Here is a 19,725-nt window from a genome sequence, read left to right as displayed (position 1 = left end):
TTCCTTGACTTCAGTAGTATAGTTGGATTTTTGTACAAGTAACTTACCCAGCAGATATATACTTAGCTATAGACTCGGTCGTCCCGACAGAATTTCAAAACTCGCGGCACACGCGACAGGTAGGTCAGGTGATCCACCATTCCCGCCGCTGGGTGGCGGGGTCTGGAACTATTCCCGTTTTCTAAGCCATAATTTCTCTGTCGGTTGAACGAACAACACCTATTGTTCGTTCCTCCATCTTGGATTTCAACTCGTTTGCCGAGAATTTGGATTGGTTTTTTGGTGACGTATTCTGTTTTTTCTCTGGCTTGGCATACGCTTATTGTGGACTGTTTTTCGACTTTGGTTTTGACTACTCTTTCACGATGTCTGACGCTAAGGCTTCACCTATGTTTAGAGTTTGCAGTAGGGAAGATTGTAAGGTTAGGCTGCCTAAATCGGCATTAGATCCTCATAGTATTTGCGCTAAATGCAGGGAGAATGAATGTTCTTTTATTAACACCTGTGTTGAATGCGAGAACCTTACGGAGCTTGAATGGAAGGAATTATCATCATATGTTAGGAAGCTTGAGAGAGATAGAGTGAGAAAGGCTTCAGCTAGGTCATCTAGTAGATCTTGCTCCTTAGAACAAGAAATTAACTCTCCTTCTAACAATTTTCCCTTAGCCTCAGCTGCTTCTCCCTGTTCTGAATCCAAAGATTCTTCGTCAGAGAGGGAAAATGTAAAAGCTTCAATTAAGAAACTTCAAGCTCAGCTACGAGCTCTAAACCAAGGTAAGAGTGGTGATAGTGACTTGTGCAGTGTCCCCAGTGCAGTGGGAGGGGGGCGTCTGACCGGTTCCTCATTGCTCCTAGGCCTAGACCGCTTCCACTCCCAGGACCAGGGGAGGAGGAATGTCGAAAGCCGCAGGGAGGATGCAGAACATCCCCAACGGTCAGGCGTCCCTTCGGCAGATCCTGTTGTTAAGTCCCAGGCTGCCTCGGATTGCCGCAGAAAAGGCGTCCTAAAGGAGTGTTTTTCGGCCTCAGACTCTTCCTCTCCTAAACGAGGATGGAGTTCGGCCTCTCTTTCGCGCCCTTTGAAGAGAGCCTGGAAGGCGCCTAAAGGAGACGCGGCTGACTCCAGCCCAGAGCGTTTTCCCGAGGATTGGCCTTCGGGACCTAAGAAGACTAGACAAGAGGAGCCTTCTCTTCAGGATCCTACGAAGAAGTTTTTGGTTAATCTGCAAGAGCAGTTAGCTTCTCTCGTAGGCTCTTTTGCTAAGGACTCTACAAGGAGGAAGGATGTCTCGCTCCCTGTTAAGAGTTCCGCTAAGCGCCCCGCTTCGTATAGGAGAGAACCCTCACGATCTCCAGGGCGTTTATCGCCTTCGTCGAGAGACTCGTCTGATAGGAGTTGTTCTCCTGAGAGAAGAGCCCTTTCGCCCTATAGGCTGTCTTCCCCGAAGCGCCCTCTGAGACGTCGCGAATCGAGCAGAAGTCTCGATCGGTTTAGGTGCAAGGAACCGGAAAACCGATTTAGGTATCAGGATCCCTTGGGTCTGCAGGACCAGGAGCCAGACAGGCGCAAAGAGGCAGCAAGACGCAAGAAAGGGCGTCAAGAGCCTCTTAGAACACAGGATTCAGGACGTCAGGATTCTGCTAGAAGGCAGGAGTCAGGGCGCCAGGAGTCAGGGCGCCAGGAGTCAGGGCGCCAGGAGTCAGGGCGCCAGGAGTCAGGGCGCCAGGAGTCAGGCGCCAGGAGTCAGGGCGCCAGGAGTCAGGGCGCCAGGAGTCAGGGAGCCAGGAGTCAGGGCGCCAGGAGGTCAGGGCGCCAGGAGTCAGGGCGCCAGGAGTCAGGGCGCCAGGAGTCAGGGCGCCAGGAGTCAGGGCGCCAGGAGTCAGGGCGCCAGGAGTCAGGGCGCCAGGAGTCAGGGCGCCAGGAGTCAGGGCGCCAGGAGTCAGGACGCCAGGAGTCAGGACGCCAGAAGGCAGGACGCCAGGAGTACGTTAGGCGTCAAGTGTTAGGGCGCCAAGAGCCTGTTAAGCGTCAGGAATCAGGATGCGGGGATCTTTTCAAGCGCCCTGAATCAGGACGCCAGGAGCTTAGCAAGCGCCACGAACCTGACGAACCTAGACAACAAGAGTCTAGTAGGCACAAGAGTGTTTCCGACAGGCAGGAGCCTCACTCTTCGTATAGAAGTGCTAATGTTCCGCGCTCCCCTTCTCGGGAAAGGAGTTCTTCTCCCGGGAAGAGCCAGATCACTCCAAAACGATCTCCTTCTGTGGATCAGTTGGACCAGGTATCGGAAGACGAAGAGCCAGTAGATGTAGCAGTTTCTGACTACAAGAGACTTTCTCTTTTGCTGCTAAAGGAGTTCGGAGACTCCCTTCATCCTGCGGACCCTCCTTCACCAGGATCGTTGATGTCCAGCACTAAAGCTCTCAAGTCGTCTTCCTTCGTCAAGATGCGCCCCGCTCTTTGTATGAAAAAGGCATTAAAGACTTTTTCAGAGTGGTTGACTTCCAGAAGGGAAGCGGGCAAGACAGTTTTTTCCTGCCCTCCTTCCAAGTTAACAGGCAAACCAGGAAGGTGGTACGAGACCAAAGAACCTATGGGGTTAGGTCTGCCTTCTTCCGCAGATGCGGATTTTGCTTCCTTAGTGGACTCTTCTAGGAGGAAGTCGTTGCTGTCTGCTAAGGCGACTTGGGGCATGTGTGAGCTAGACCACCTTCTAAATGGCCTATTTAAAACCCTAGAAGTCTTCAACTTTATGGACTGGGCTTTGGGAGCGTTAGCGAAGAGAGCTCAGGACACTGACTTTGTTTCCATGGAGGAACTTTCGAGCGTCCTGGCTTGCCTGGACGAGCGGTCATGGACGGTTTTGTGGAAGTTGCCTCTCTTTTTGGAACGGGAGTATTAAAGAAGAGATCTGTCTTTAGCTCTTTCTTAGCAAGAGCAGTATCACCTTTGCAAAGGACATCTCTTCTTTTTGCACCGTTATCCCCGCACCTTTTTCCACAAGAGACTGTTAGAGAGGTTTCTAAATCTCTTACGGAGAAGGCAACTCAGGATCTCCTCACGCACTCAGCCAAGAAGTTTAGGCCGGCAGTGCCTATAGAGAAAAAAAGAGAGACCCTCTTTTGTTCAGCCCTTTCGAGGTGCCTCCTCTTCTAGAGCCCCTCTTAGAGGTCGCAGACCAGAGAGAAGGAGTAGACCATCTAGAAGGTCCTTCGGGAAGTCTAGATGAGCAGGAAGTCCTCCAGACGAAAGTAGGCGCCAGGCTACTCCACTTTGCCAAAGTCTGGGCGCAGAAGGGAGCGGACTCCTGGTCCCTCTCTATCCTGAAAAAAGGATACTTGATCCCCTTCAGGGAAAATCCTCCCTTGACGACAACTCCAAGGGAGTTGACCGCAAGATACTCGGATCCGGTCCGAAAGCTTGCTATGTTGCAAGCAGTGGAACAGATGATTTCCAAGGAAGCGGTAGAACTGGTTCAAGATCTCCAGTCTCCAGGATTCTACAATCGGCTATTCCATGGGTACCGAAAGCATCGGGGGGATGGAGACCGGTTCTAGACGTCAGTGCCCTGAATTTCTTTGTATTGAAGAAGAAATTTTCAATGGAGACGTCTTCCTCTGTTCTATCTGCTCTTCGTCCAGGGGACTGGATGGTGTCCCTGGACCTTCAGGATGCGTATTTCCATGTGCCAATTCATCCGGCAGCAAGGAAGTATCTGAGGTTCATGTTCCAAGGGAAAGTGTTCCAGTTCCGAGCGATGTGCTTCGGACTTTCGACTGCCCCTCAAGTCTTTACGGACATCATGAAGAATGTAGCTTATTGGCTACATCTGGAAGGGATCAGGATCTCGTTATATCTGGACGATTGGCTAATAAGAGCCCAATCGGAGAAAAAATGTCTGGAGGACCTATTACACTAAAGTTGACAAAGTCCTTAGGACTTTTAGTAAATCACGAGAAATCCATGCTGACTCCCCAGCAGAGTATTGTCTATCTGGGGATTCAGATGGATTCTCGGGATTTTCTAGCGTATCCTTCGCAGGAAAGGAGAGAACACTGCTTAGAAAAGGTGTCAGTCTTCTTAAGGAAAGAACATTGTTCTGCGAGGGAATGGAATGAGCTTACTGGTGGGGAACCCACTTCCTCGATGGGAACAGTTAGTTTCCTTAGGAAGACTTCACCTACGACCCCTTCAATTTTATCTGAAGGAGAAGTGGGATTGGAAGTCCAACAATCTAGGAGATACATTTCCAATCTCGAAAGGGATCAAGGAGAATATCCGTATGTGGTTAGATCCACAGAAACTAAGCAAGGGAATCTCCCTTCGCTTACAGAACCCTCACCTAGCGTTGTTTGCAGACGCCTCAGATTCAGGGTGGGGAGCGACCCTAGGTTCGCAAGAAGTGTCAGGCACTTGGGAAGGAGAACAAGTGTCCTGGCACATAAACAAGAAAGAGCTAACAGCCATTCATCTAGCTTTGGTTCATTTCGAGGAACAGGTCTCAGGTCTGGGGATTCAGATTCACTCGGACAACACTACAGCCCTCGCTTATATAAAGAAACAAGGGGGGACGCATTCCTTTTCCCTGTACGAATCAGCAAAGGATCTGCTGATTTGGGCACAAGAAAGGAAGATCTCTCTCCTCACAAGGTTTGTGCAGGGAGAGAAAAATGTCCGGGCAGATCTGTTAAGCAGAAAAGAACAAGTCCTACCCACGGAATGGACTCTCAATCCTCAGATTTGCCAACAACTTTGGCATCTGTGGGGAAGGCCCAATATAGACCTGTTCGCGACCAACAAGAATCACAGATTAGAAACCTATTGCTCCCCGATCTCGGATCCTCAAGCAGTAGCAGTAGACAGCTTTCTGCTAGATTGGACGGGCTTGGACGCATACGCCTTCCCTCCTTTCAAGATAGTAGGAGAAGTATTGAGGAAGTTCGCTTGCTCGGAAGGAACAAGAATGACCCTCATCGCTCCCTTCTGGCCGGCTCTCGATTGGTTCACAGAGGTGCTGGAGTGGTTAGTGGATTTTCCAAGATCGCTTCCACTAAGGAACGATCTTCTCAAACAACCCCACTTCGACAGGTTTCACAAAAACCTCCCCGCTCTAAGTCTGACCGCCTTCAGACTGTCGAAGGACTTGTCAGAGCAAGGGGCTTTTCACGAGAAGTGGCGAAGGCTATTGCAAGAGCCAGAAGAGTCTCCACTTCTAAAGTATATCAGTCGAAGTGGGAGTTGTTTAGAAGATGGTGTAAGGGAAAGAAAATATCCTCCTCCTGTACCTCTGTAACTGAAATCGCAGATTTTCTCCTATATTTGAGAAAAGACTGTAACCTGGCAGTTTCAACAGTGAAGGGTTACAGAAGTATGCTGGCCTCAGTTTTTCGACATAGAGGAATAGATCTGACAAATAATAAAGATCTTAATGACCTTATAAGGTCTTTTGAGACCACGAAAGAACATGTAATCAAGAAGCCTAGCTGGAACTTGGATGTGGTCCTCAAGTTCCTAATGTCGGAAAAATTTGTACCGTCTCACGCAGCTTCGTTTAGAGACTTAACGAGAAAGTCATTGTTCCTTTTTGCGTTAGCAACAGCCAAGAGAATTAGCGAGTTGCAAGCTTTGGAAGGTAAAGTGGGGTTTAAGAAGGATTCAGCGATTTGCTCCTTTAAACCATTTTTTCTAGCGAAAAATGAAAATCCCTCAAAGCCTTGGCCAAGAAGCTTTGAGATAAAAGGGCTATCTTCATTAACAGGGAGAGAACTAGAAAGGACTTTGTGTCCAGTCAGGGCATTCAAGTTCTACCTGGAGAAGAAGTTGCTGAAAGGTACAGAAGAAAGTCTTTGGTGCTCTGTATGAGATCCGAAAAGAGCAATTTCTAAGAACGCCCTTACATACTTCATAAAAGATGTAATAAGGGAAGCTCACCTTAAGTGCGAAGAAGAGCATCTCAAGGTTCTCAGAGTGAGAGCTCATGAAGTGAGAGCCATAGCTACGTCTATGGCATTTCACAAAACATGGTCGCTTCAGGCTCTTATAGAGTCGACATTTTGGAGATGTAATTCGGTGTTCGCCTCGAATTACCTAAAGAGACGTTAAAATTTCGTACGAAAAGAAAAGTGCTTTGCTCTGGGAGCGTATGTTTCGGCGAATTCAGTGCTGGGAGAAGGGGCTGAGGCTAATCCTTCCTATTTAGTTTAAGGCTTAATTTACTGTTTATTGGTGGTTGTTTTTATTGGTTAATTGTCAGAGGGAATAGGGACCCTCTTACAATTCATAGATTGTAACAATACTAACATGGTCAGGTGATCGGGATTGGCTTCAGTGCTCTTTGTGATTTGTTTAATAACCTTAACTCTGTCATGTAAGAGGGCGAGTCTCCATTGATATGACAAAAGGTCAAGGCTCTACCATGTAAGTGGGTCAGCCCCCATTGGTACGATCCAGTATAGGCTCTGTCGCGTAAGCGGGCTAGCCCCCATTGACACGATCCAAAGAGTTATTCAACCATAGGTTCATTCCTCGTTGAAACTCTTGAGGCAAGCAGACTCATCGACAGTAGTCATGAAGTCTTCAGCCCAATAAGGTAGGAACTATGGATTATGTTATCCAAGAACATAGGTTGTTTTTTCCCTGTTTTTTAATGTATTTAGTTTAAGTATTATTTTGTTTTTTTTAGCTGTCTCTGCCCGCACCAAGGTGCCAATCAGCTAAGTATATATCTGCTGGGTAAGTTACTTGTACAAAATGATATTGTTAAGATACAATAAAGTTTTGTACATACTTACCTGGCAGATATATACGATTAATGGCCCACCCAGCCTCCCCTCAGGAGACAGGTGGAAGAGAAATTATGGCTTAGAAAACGGGAATAGTTCCAGACCCCGCCACCCAGCGGCGGGAATGGTGGATCACCTGACCTACCTGTCGCGTGTGCCGCGAGTTTTGAAATTCTGTCGGGACGACCGAGTCTATAGCTAAGTATATATCTGCCAGGTAAGTATGTACAAAACTTTATTGTATCTTAACAATATCATTTTTCAAATGTATTCCATACTAAAATAAAGTGCCAAGTTGCTTAGATCATCAAGTCGTAATTATAACACTCATATAACTTAGCCTGATAGGTTTGATCCTAAGTGAATAGGATCCCCCATGGGGTTGGTAGTGCCATCAGTACACTTCATGAGGTGCACTGTAGGCATTACTAAAGGTTCTTTGTGGTGTCCCTTTGACCTGTTGCTGCAACCCATTTCATTCCTGTCTCTGTACCTCTATTCATATTGTGTCTTCCATCTGACTTCCACCCTCTCCTAAGGACAACTGATTCATAGTGCAACCGTTAGATTTTACTGCTATTACACCTCTCAAATCTTTTTACTGTCGATTTCCATTTCAGCACTGAATGACCTCATAGGTCCCAGTGCTTGGCGTCAGGCCTAAATTCTATACGTACATATATTCTGTCCTGAGTGAGTAGGGGAGTTGAAGAAAGTGGACAGCTAAGAGTAGAGAGAGTAAAGGGAATAGATGAAAAGCTGAAGACTGGAAGTGCGTCTTACAAAACACAATAGGTACTTTCCCCCCATCCCTCATCCACGTGTGTAACAAGGATTACTAGAAATTAAATCTTGTATTTCAATTACAAGTAATTCACACAAAAATAAAAGAAAAAATGCTTAGAAAGCTTGAAGAAAATACTGGCATTCTTTAGAATTCACTCCTCATGTTGATTTGTCTCAGCACCTTGAGGAAATCTAAAGAGATTAGATATTATTAATGGAATGTCAGTCATCTGTAAAGATGCCAGTGATGTATTAAATGTGAAGTCTAACGGGTGAGGAAACAATACATTGTTAACATTATGGTACTTTTCAGAGTATTAAGAGAATACTGCATAATTCTGTGCTTGAGGATGTATGAATATCGTAGTGAATTATTCCTTCCTCTTTTGCAAGAATGCACTGTATTTGTTAATCCTTAAGTATGTCTATACACTTGTTTTCTAGATGTACAAGTTTTTTTTTCCATTTTTTAGCTCTTAACAACAAAAATGAGATTAAATGTGTTATCTCTTCTACATCTTAACATTCCTTCCTCCTAAGGTAACATGAAAGTTGTTTCTGTGCTTGTTTTTCTTTTAATGCTTATTATCACACTGACAATAGGCATCACCTTGTGGCAAACCATTACTATCTTGTAGATGTAAAATAGTTATGCCTTAAAAAAGAAACGTGTAAAGATTGGTTTAAAAAAGGGGGATTGTCTCTTCTTCCCTGTATTATTGATTAGATATGTTATCAGTAGCGTGAAGGTGGCTAGTGGTCCTTGCAGTACCATGGACAGTCTGTGATGGTAGCTTTTGTATTAATATAAGTGTCTTTTGGGCAATCCAGATTTTTAGTGTAGAAAATGTGTGAAAGGTGAGATAAATTATTTATTAAGAACTTTTGACAGAATATATACCAAAAGAAGTGCAATGAATGTGGAAGTTTATATAGGTCATATGGAGGTTTTGTGAGTCCTGTTTTTAGTGTGTTTACTCTTACATATTTAAAGAGATGTTACTGCGTTGCGAGTATATTGTTGAAGCAAATATTGGCCATGAAAGTTGGCCAGTAGTAATGTATAATTTCTCATTACATTACAGTACACTTAGTGCAGTTTATGGAGAATTAAGTTTTGTATGTATAACACTTCTTTAATGTAGGTACAGTATTTTATAGTACTACAGTTTTCCAACATTTACATGTATTTATTCTTCCTTGAATTATGATAAAATATATTTTGTAGTGGAACAACTAAAGAAAGCAGAATGACAGATTTTTGGGATAAAGATTATGAAAATTAAAACTATTCTTTCAATAGGATCTTTGAAAGGAAAACTATCTTCCTTTAAAGAAAAAAAAAAAAACTTCTGACAAGACTTGCTGCCTGAATCTTATAATAATGCAGTTCCCTAAAAGTACTGGCTCTCATTGGGCTCCTGTTCTGTGATAGTTCATTCTAGCATAGTGATTTGTGCCTTTTAGAAACTACAAAACTATTTCCAGGACTCGGTTGTTAAGCTGTTACTATGATAATTTATATCAATTACTGTATGCTGAATGCTATAAACTGCTGCATAAGCTAGGATTCAATACTCGGAATCTTGAAACACTGCACGAGCTGTTGGCCAAGCAAATTAACTTTTGTGTACTTGGTAATCTATCAAGTTTTTCAGTTTGCTGGTATGTCAGCTTCAGAGAAACTTGTTAATAAAATCAGTGAACCTGAAAAATCCCAAAACAAGGTATTTTTAAGATACTAAGTGAAATGAAAAGCTACAATAATCTATATGCTGTACCAGCCAAGGCCATGGTTATTTTAATGCATTGAGGCAGTCGAATGATATACAGCATACTAAATTTTAAAAATCTGTTAACCTGTAAAAGTGCTGTGACCAAATATTTTGATTTACTTATTGAAGTACTTTAAAAAATTTTAGTCAAAATTAAGGATCTTTTTCTTTGACACTGGGAAATACAATAACTGATATATGTATATCAAACTAGAAACAGAATTAATGGATTACTGAAACCTAGATGTTGTTATTCCAAAATCCTTCTAAGTCTATATTGATTTTACTATGTATTTTTATAAAGTGGGGTAATCCCACTGATGGAGACACCATAAGTTTGTTAAGATTAACCTATTTCAGTAGGGGAGTCCCCCGGTTAACGACAGCATTGGTTAACAGCATTTCTGTTTTACAGCGCTTGGCTAACGACGGAGTTAACCAGAGTTTTGGTGCCATTAGGCAGTTTATCAGTGCTGATAAACTGCTTAACGTCGCTGTTAACTAGTTAATGGCACCCTTAAATGGGTCATAGGCACTTTCAGCATTGTACATGCCATTTACAGTATATTCAGTTAACAGCGATTTTCAGTTACTAGCACTCAGCCAATAACCGAACCCCCTGCCATTAACTGGGGACTGCCTTATTATGAAATGTGGTTTTTAGCTTCTACACCAGTTATTGTTTTCAGCGACTACAAATTATCTACTTGAAAACAAGGATTTTGTGGTATATTCACTGCAATGCTATTAACTATATGTAGTAAACAATTTGTAAATTAATATCATATATTTGTGCGAGCGTAGCAGTACAAAAATTACTCATTGAAGGTAAATTTGTTTTTGGAAACCTGTACTTGAAGTATTGCCAGGTTTAGGAAAGTTATATTGTACACTAAACAACTGTATTTGGAGTTATTAGAGGCTATGAAAAAATATGATGGATTTCATATGTCCTTTTCTGGGCTTGACCTGTGTCGGCCTGTGAAATGGTTCCTTTGATACTATTTCTGAAGAATAAATATTGCTATTCATCCTAGAGAAAAAAGAAACAATATAATGCCAAGATTAAATGGTCTCGCTCACTTCTTATAGAAGTGTCGGTATAGTAAGGAGCGAGTGGAATCACTACAGAGGTGGCCCTTTGCCATTTAGCTTCTTCCTTCGACAAAACCCCGAACTACGGAGGAGCCGTGCTACAGCTCCCGGTCTACTACTACCGTGAGCGCCTCCGACGCCTGAGACGTCATTCCTTCGATAGCGCGCGTTACACCAAACGTTAAAATTTTTTCGGTGCTGTGTTTCGCTCTATTTGGATTTATTTGGATTTATTTTCAAGATGTCTTCAACTTCTGCTTCTAAGTTAAGTACTGTTTGGGGTTACTGATCTCATTTTATGATGATCTTCGTGTTTTATACATATTCGGAGCCTTATCGGCCGGTATGCCCCTCGACCGCATGGCGGTACGGGTTATCTCTTTCGGTCTTCCATACCGTTAGAGATTTCCCTTTTTCTCAGTACTTTAGATATGGTTACTTATACATAGTCTCTATATCTTTATGCAGTTAGTTTTTTAGTTAGGCCTCCACGGGGCACGCTCCGACCGCACGTTTCGGACCTTAGTCTAGCTACGCCTTACATTGTTAGGAGTTTTATCAGTCACGATTGAGAGTCATATCATCTTAATTATTCTGATGTTCTCTCTTTTCCTTTCTCTAGTTCCTGATTACCTTTAATAAATATTATAGGTACTAGGTTTTGGCTAACATACACCATGCTTCGGTATGGAGATTAGCTTTCCCTGTTATAATTTATTTTACCGTTAAAGTTAAGGCTTTCATACCCCAATTGTCAGAATTGGTGATTAGCCTGCCCCCCGTTTTTCTTGAAACTAGAGGTTAAATTAGGCTAACATACCCCTTTCTTCGGATCGGCGATTAACCTAATTTTCTGTTTGCTTAGCTTCGTGTTCCCCGTGTTAGTCTAGCTTTAAGATATCGCTTTAATTTTATTTGATTGATTATTATAAATAATCCTATTTATATCAGTGATATTGATGTTGTTCCGACGGTTCTTCCCACCTCGTATCTTTCACCTGGCTGGGAAGACCACCGTTTTTATCACGGTGAGCCACCCGGTTACGGGGTCCCCCTCCCGTCCCCCATTCCCCCCCCTCCATACATTGCCATCCACGTCGATGGGTGATGACTCGTTTCTCACAGCTAGCGTCCGAGTCTGCATGAGAGGGGGTGACTCACGGGACTGGTGGGGATCTCCCCTCCCCTACTGGTACTCTCACTCGTCACGTGCCTCGGGGCTCGGGACCTCCTCCCCCCTTCTTCTCCGTCCTTAACTGGCCGTCAGGGGAGGGCTCCCCTACCCCACATTCTTCCCTACTCTTTCCCCCTCAGTTCAGTCCGGCGAGGTGTCTATCCGCCGCTACCGAAACATAGAGAGGGGGGAGGGAACCACTGGGTTTCCTATCCACTTAGGATAGTTCACACGAGCACTTACTGATATAAGGGGTTTTTATTTTGTTTTATTTTGTGTTATTTAATGTTTAGAATCTTTTGCGTTACTCCGGGGGGTTTTTTGGGGGTTTTTTATTTCCGCCTCTCGTACTATCCCTTGCTTCGTTAGAAGTTTGACATTGCTCACTCAATATTAATTAACTCGGAGTCTATTTTTAGTCATATGACAAGTGAGCTTAGGCGGAGGCAGAGACTTTCTTCCCCCCTCGTAATTTTTCTATGTAATATTCATACGTAGATCTCTATCCGTCGGTCCTACTCCGGCACCCCACGGATAGTTTGCATATTATTCCACCGGAGGTTGTCATTGGTACTCATGTATCCTTTGACTTACAGATGTTGTGCCAGGAGATTGGGTGCAGTGCCATCCTCCAAGACCTGTGCGGCCATATAGTATGCCGTTCTCATGGCAGGATGTGCCAGTGAAAAGTGGAGGATTTTATCGTTTGGCATCATGAAGCTTGCCAAACCTGCTACTTGCTAGTAGGAGATGCCTCACTATAGTAAGTTTTCTTAGCACTTTCTTCATTCTATCGTCACCTGGAATACTTGTTGTTATATTATACCTTTCACATATGAGACACATATTCATATAATCTCAACACAAACAGACATTCCTCCCCTATCCTCTCCCTAACTCTAGACCCTTTTTTACAGGGTTCTGATGAAGAAAAGAAGAAAGCTTTGTCGACTCTCAAAGCTTGGGTAGTGGGGGTTTTGGCCGGAATTCTAAGGGCCGCCCCTACATTCTTACCCAGGATATGGCGGACCTAATATTCCCAGGAGCCAAGAAAGGATCAGTGGTGGACCCGATAGCGGCCGCCCCTTTTCCCCTTTGCTGGCCGACCTTCAAGTCATGATCTCCCTACAGGAGGGGGATTTCCCAGAGGACGTTGCAGAAGACGTTGCGGCAATGAACCTCGACGTTGAACCCATGGCTATTGACTCCATGGGTACAGGTAAGGGTGTAGTAGGGGCAGCTCCTGTGGGTTCTCAGGGCCCTTTCCTGAATTCCCTTTCTCCATCACCTTCTACTGATCCTTCTACTTCCACTTCTTTCCGGGGCTTCACTGAAGAGCAGCGGTCTGTCCGTCCTAAGGCTACTTCAGTGATCCCCAAGGCTAAGATGACCGAGGAGAAACTTAAAAAAGTCTCTCCCCAAGAAATCGGTCATCCTGACAGACACTATAACTCCGGCTCACCACCCCGGATCAGTTAGGTCAAGGGAGGCCTCTTCCTCTGCGTCGAGGTCCCCCAAACATAGATCACGTAAGGATCGGGCTCAAGTCCCTCTTTTTGATCCTGAATCCTTTTCGGCTAACATTCTGGAGCAGGTGGGAGTGATCGTAGGGGCCTTGGTTGACAACAAGGTCGGCTCGGTGCTCTCCCAGCTCTCCAGTTCTGTTACGTCTTCCGGCCAGTCGATCCAATCGCTGGCGGAACGGCTGGCCGCTCAGGAGAATGCCATCGCCGGGATCCAAACCTCGATTGCAGGCAGGTTCCCCTCTATCTGTGCCACCTTCTCCTCTTCCAATGCCAGATTCCAGCCAACTGCCGGAATTCAAGGCGGCCAACCCTTGGAGGATCGCTTCGTATGCCCCGTTTGTCAACGGAATGTTGACAATCGAAGGCATAGGAACTCGAAGGTGGCGTGGGAGCTTCGAGTTTCCACCCCAGAGACCTTCAACCACCATTCATTGGCTACGTCCGACTAACGGAAGCAGCGATGATGATAGAGGACAAGGTTCCCAAGAAACAGTGATCCTTCCGAGGGAACAGGCACAGCAGACTCTAATGAGAAGTCTGGAAGAATGGGGGTGTGAAAACACCCGCATCACAGCCTTTAGGAGTCCTTTCACCATTTTTACTCCGGTGGAAGGGACTCCGCTACCACTGACCCTTAAGGTAGTGGAAGCAACCTTTCAGCCGCCCTGAAAGACGAGCCCCTGCCTCAACTACGAGAGACGGAACCCACCTCTCTCTTAGTCCCAGGCTCCGAGACGTACTTCGAAGGGGCAGTTCCTACTTTCTCAGTAGGAAAACTAAAGACGGACTGTGCCACCTCTCTCTTTAGTGAGAGACTCCCCAGGTTGTCGGACTCTCTCATCCAGATGGAGTACGACGCCCGGACTAGGCTCGCGAGATCCCTTTCCTCCATGACTATGGCGGAGATGAACGGCTCTTGTTTTATACCAACAAGAGCCGTTATTTAAAGTTTTGGCTAAAGGTCTGCTGCACACCATGCAGTTGTGACCTTTTACGACTTCCTCATAGCCAGGAGAAAATTGTAGGAAGCACGTTCTGGCGGAAGCTACTATCCGCCATGAACCGAATAAACTGATTGCTTCCTCAATTTGGGGAACGGACCTCTTTCCAGCACCAGTAGTAGCAGAAGTCCTTCATGAGGCTTCTAAGGTCAACCAGTGCCTCAAAGTCAGGGTGGGGGAGGGGACTGGTAGCAAAGCGGAGGCAGGAATCTTCTGGTTCCTAACCCAAGGAACAAGAAGACACCAAGGAAGTTTCTCTCACCCTTCCAGCCTTCTCAACAAACGTTGGTTCAGGCAGTCCCAGCATCACAAGGGCAACCATCGTCGAAGGGTCAACAACAATACCTTGTTCTGACCCCTCAGTCCCAGCAATCTCAACCCTCCACTTCCTTTGCTGTCTCGCCAGCCTACAATTCCAACTATGAAAGCCAGAACTTTCAGGCTTTCAATAGGTTTGCGAGAGGCAGTAGAGCAAGAGGTGCCTCTCGATTCAGAGGATCCGGCAGGGCTTGCTAACAGGGAAGAGGTTTCCGAGGAGCAAGAGGTGGCCGCCCCTCAGGCAAACCAGCAGTGAGAATCCCAAGGTAGGAGGGAGGCTGTACCTCTTCCGCAGCGGTGGGGGTACAGCCCTTGGGCTCAAAGTATAGTAACAAAGGGACTAGGTTGGAGTTGGCTAGGGCCCTCCTCCAACAACAGATTCTATCAAGCACCAACAACGGAATTGGTAGAGTATACCGAAGACCTCCTTCTCAAAGGAGTAGTCTCAAGAGTCAACAATTTAAAATTTCAAGGACGCTTGTTCAGCGTGCCAAAGAATCATCTTAGACTTGTCCCATCTGAACTTATTCATTCATTGCGACAAGTTCAGGATGCTGACCGTTTCGCAGGTACGGACCTTACTTCCCCGTGGGGCCGTCACAACAACCTCTATAGATCTTACAGATGCCTACTATCATGTTCCCATAGCCAGACACTTCCGTCCATTCCTAGGCTTCAAACTAGGCAACAGATCCTACTCCTTCAAGGTAATGCCATTCGGGCTCAACATAGCCCCCAGGATCTTCACCAAATTGGCGGAAGCAGTAGTGCAAGAGCTAAGGAAACAGGGAATAATGTTTAGTGGCTTATCTGGACGATTGGCTTATTTGGGCAAAGAACCCCAAAGAATGCAAAGAAAGCAACGGTCAGAGTGATCAAATTCCTGGAACATTTAGGTTTTCAAATAAACAAAACCAAGTCCAGACTAACACCGAATCTCGATTCCAGTGGTTAGGCCTTCAGTGACTTACAATCGCGCACACTATCAATTCCGTCGTTGAAAAGGAAAGAAATTGCAATAGCTACAAAACAATTTCTCAAACGACAACAAACATCCAGGAGGTGCCAGGAGAGGATCCTGGGCTCACTCCAGTTTGCATCAGTCACAGACGTTCTGCTCAGAGCCAAACTCAAAGATATAAAACAGAGTATGGCGCTCAAGAGCGAATTGCAGATCACGGGACAAACTAGCCTTTATCCCAGCAATCTTACGGAAACGTCTCCGCCCCTGGACGGAGACAAAGAACCTTTCAAAAGCAATTCCTCTACAGTTTCCCCCTCCATCATTAGTGATCCACACAGACGCCTCACTAACAGGTGGGGAGGATACTCCCAGTACGAAAAAGTTCAAGGAACTTGGTCGTTAACATTCCGCCAGCTACATATCAATGTACTGGAGGCCATGGCAGTATTCCTCACACTGAAAACGACTCCGTCCGCCCAAGAACTCTCATTTCAAATTAGTTCTGGACAGTGCAGTAGTAGTACACTGCATCAACAGGGGCGGATCCAAGTCAAGCCACTTGAACCATGTCATGATAGCCATCTTTTCTCTGGCATGCAAAAACAAATGGCACCTGTCAGCCACTCACCTGGCAGGAGTCAAGAACGTAGTAGCAGACGCTCTATCACGCTCCGCTCCGTTGGAATCGGAGTGGACACTGGACAGGAGTTCATTCAATTGGATCAGTCTACAAGTCCCCGGACTCCAAGTAGACCTCTTCGCCACGGAGTCAAACCACAAACTCCCTTGTTACGTGGCACCCAACCTCGATCCTCTAGCATACGCTACGGATGCAATGATACCTCGATTGGAACGAATGGAAGAATATTTACCTCTTCCCTCCGGTGAACCTTCTCATGAAAGTTTTAGACAAACTCAGGACATTCAAAGGCCAAGTAGCTCTAGTAGCTCCCAACTGGCCCAAGAGCAATTGGTTCCCTCTACTCCTAGAGTTGAGACTCCGACCACTACGGATTCCCAACCACTACGGATTCCCAACCCCAAACTAACCCAGTTAGTGCAAACTCAGACTGTGTCCGCTTCCTCAAGAATTCAGAAAACCCTAACTTTATGGATTTTCTGAAATTCGCAGCCATGAGGAATGCAGAAATTGATCCCCAGAATATCTCATTCTTGGAATCAGATAAAAGAGAATCTACTCTCCGACAATATGATTCATCTGTCAAGAAACTAGCAGAGTTCCTTAAGTTGTCAAATTCTCAAGTCATGACAACGAACCTAACCATAACTTTCTTCAGATCATTGTTTGAGAAAGGCTTAGCAGCAAGCACTATCACTACGACCAAATCAGCTCTTAAAAAGATCTTCCAATTTGGTTTTAGCATAGACCTTACGGATTCGTACTTTACGTCCATACCAAAAGCTTGTGCTAGATTAAGACCATCAACGAGACCTAAATCAGTCTCTTGGTTCTTAAATGATGTCCTCAAACTGGCCTCGGACATTAACAATGACTCTTGCAATTATATATCCCTCCTGAGGAAAACCCTATTCTTATTAAGTTTAGCCTCCGGAGCTAGAATATCAGAACTGTCAGCTTTATCAAGGGAACCAGGCCACATTGAGTTCCTCCCTCAGGGGAAGTCCTCTTATCCCCAGATCGCCATTTTCTAGCCAAAAATGAAGACCCACAGGACAGATGGTCCTCGTGGAAAATCCTACCACTACCTCAAGACATTTCCCTTTGTCCTGTCAACTCATTAAGAGGCCTACCTAAAGCAGAACAACTCTGAAATCTTCAGGCCCATTGTTCATTAGGAATGGGAGGTGGTACTTTATCCCTAAAAGGGATCAGGCAACAAATTTTATACTTCATTAAACAGGCCAATCCAGAGTCCTTTCCTCGGGCCCACGATGTTAGGGCGGTGGCCACATCTATTTTAATTATTTCCAAACACATGAATTTTGACGATCTTAAGAAGTATACAGGCTGGAAATCTCCGACAGTTTTCAAACGGCACTACCTAAAACCCTTAGAAGCCCTCAAATTTCCAGCAGTGGGCAGCTGGAAACACAGTTTCTCCTGATTCTTAATTTTTACTATAACTTCTTGTAGCCTTCCCTTCTACCTGCCCCATTGCACCCTTACTTAGTTTAGTTCGCCTCCATGTATTGGGTTACCTTGAGTTTGCTTTTGTTCATCATTCTAATCGGATTCAGTTCCATTCTTTTGTATATATCAACTTATATCTTGTCTTTGCCTAACCTGTATTGTTATTGTTTGTTGTTAGGCTAACTAATTTTAAGTGATAACCCGTGTTTTAGGGCTTATACTTCCCTTAGGGTAAGACTGTAATTTTAGTTGATTATTATACTATTAACCTTACAAGTGTTTAACTTTACCTTCTTAATTTATCTGTACTGTTCCTCAAGCTTGGTGTTTGGCATTCTCTGGTACTATTTCACAGGCCGACACAGGTCAAGCCCAGAAAAGGGATTTTGACGAAGGAAAAATCTATTTCTGGGCAACGACCTGTGTCGCCCTGTGAAACCCCACCCTGTAGTTAGATTATCCTCACCCAGCTTACCCCAAGCTTGGAGGCTATCTTCAGGAATGACGTCTCAGGCGTCGGAGGCGCTCACGGTAGTAGTAGACCGGGAGCTGTAGCACGGCTCCTCCGTAGTTCGGGGTTTTGTCGAAGGAAGAAGCTAAATGGCAAGGGACCTCTGGTAGTGATTCCACTCGCTCCTTACTATACCGACACTTCTATAAGAAGTGAGCGAGCCATTTATCTTGGCATTATATTGTTTCTTTTTTCTCTAGGATGAATAGCAATATTTATTCTTCAGAAATAGTATCAAAGGAACCATTTCACAGGGCGACACAGGTCGTTGCCCAGAAATAGATTTTCCTTCGTCAAAATCCCTTTTAAGAGCAAGTATGTTTTTATTGAAGTGCTGACTTCAGGACTTGTGATATTCATTTACTTTTGTACTGAAAAAAAAATCTGTACTAGTTTGACATGGAGTTCTTATCTCTAGATTTTGCACTGTATTTAACCGATTAAGAATTGGTACGAAAACTTTACCGTTTTTCTCAGGTGAAAGTTATTTTGAATTATCAACAGTCCTATGATTTATAAAATGATTTTATGAATTAGTCTACATTCCTTTTCAAGGCTTTTTATGACTAAATTACTTTTTTTTCACATTTCACAATCCCCTTACTGACCAGAACTTTAGACCAGCTAAATGAGTCTTAGATGTGTGTTTCAGTTGCATGTCAAAACAACTACAAATTAATAACAACATTTGGAAAGTTTTTCTTTTCTGACATGGTTGTTATTGACAGATAAGGAACCACCACCCCCACTGCCAGAGAAGAAAGTGCAGGCTCCACCCCCTCCAGAAAAGAAGGTTTCTGTAACAGGGTCATTAATAGCAGATGCTAATGACGGCAACTCCTCATCTAAGGATCAGAGCGACCCAGCCATGAATAAACTACAAAGATCAAGCTCTTCGCTTAAAGGTACTTCCGGTTATCTATTAAAAGTCAGTTTGCTTTCTTCTTGTAAATATTTGCTATTGTGCATGATTACATTATAAAATAAAAGAAAGATAACGTTTCTGAGAAATATAAAGTTTGAAAAACATTCTTCTTGGGTAAACTTGAAGATATGATTGCTGGAGGTTAAATATAATTTAAATGGAAGAGAATTGTGTATATTTTTTCACAGTGCTGATTGCATAAGCAGAACACTTGAATAATTTCAGAACATGTCTTTTTAAATTAATATGTTATAGGCTCTGCAATATATAGCTTTTGTGTTTTTTTAAAATTTCAGTTTGTAATTTCACACGTACATTTCATGAATTATTTCATGCTTGCATATATGGAATTTTTTGCCTGTGATTCCCTGTTACTTTATTTTAATTATCCTGTAACGGCGGATGGAAAGAATGGCGATTCTTGGCAGAGGCAGTAGTAGTAGCGAGTGGAAGGTAGCCGTTGTAACGGCACCTCTGCAGAGATTTTGAGAGAGAGATCTATTTGGTGAAGTATCTGTGATAGTGGCTTCCACTCGCCCCTAATGCTATACCAACACCCTTTGAGGGTGAGAGAGCCAGAGGTAGTAACTCTGGCATTCCATATGGCTTTTTCTCTGGTATATTTAGCATTTATTTATACCTAGAAATGAGTGCTATAGGAACATTTCACTGGGCGACACAGGTCTTCCCCCAGAAATAGATTTTTCCTTTGTCAAAATCCCTTATTGTGGCTCGTATAAAGCTGATGTGCAGC

The 19,725-nt window shown here is 44.4% G+C and overlaps 1 protein-coding gene across 25 annotated transcripts in view; it reads left to right on the top strand.

Moving 5' to 3' along the window:
* Positions 1 to 19,725, top strand: part of LOC135197036 (CD2-associated protein-like) — a 434,027-nt gene that overhangs the window by 369,960 nt on the left and 44,342 nt on the right. For all 25 annotated transcript variants that reach the window (XM_064223952.1, XM_064223951.1, XM_064223954.1 and 22 more), the window contains one exon: positions 18,775 to 18,951. In XM_064223952.1, the coding sequence (XP_064080022.1) occupies positions 18,775 to 18,951 (177 nt within the window). The remainder of the gene's footprint in view (positions 1 to 18,774; positions 18,952 to 19,725) is intronic.

This window comes from Macrobrachium nipponense, chromosome 18, assembly GCF_015104395.2.
Source record: "Macrobrachium nipponense isolate FS-2020 chromosome 18, ASM1510439v2, whole genome shotgun sequence".
Taxonomy (NCBI): Eukaryota; Metazoa; Arthropoda; class Malacostraca; order Decapoda; family Palaemonidae; genus Macrobrachium; species Macrobrachium nipponense.
Note: the sequence above shows the minus strand (reverse complement) of the source record. Positions and strands in the feature narration are given on the sequence as shown.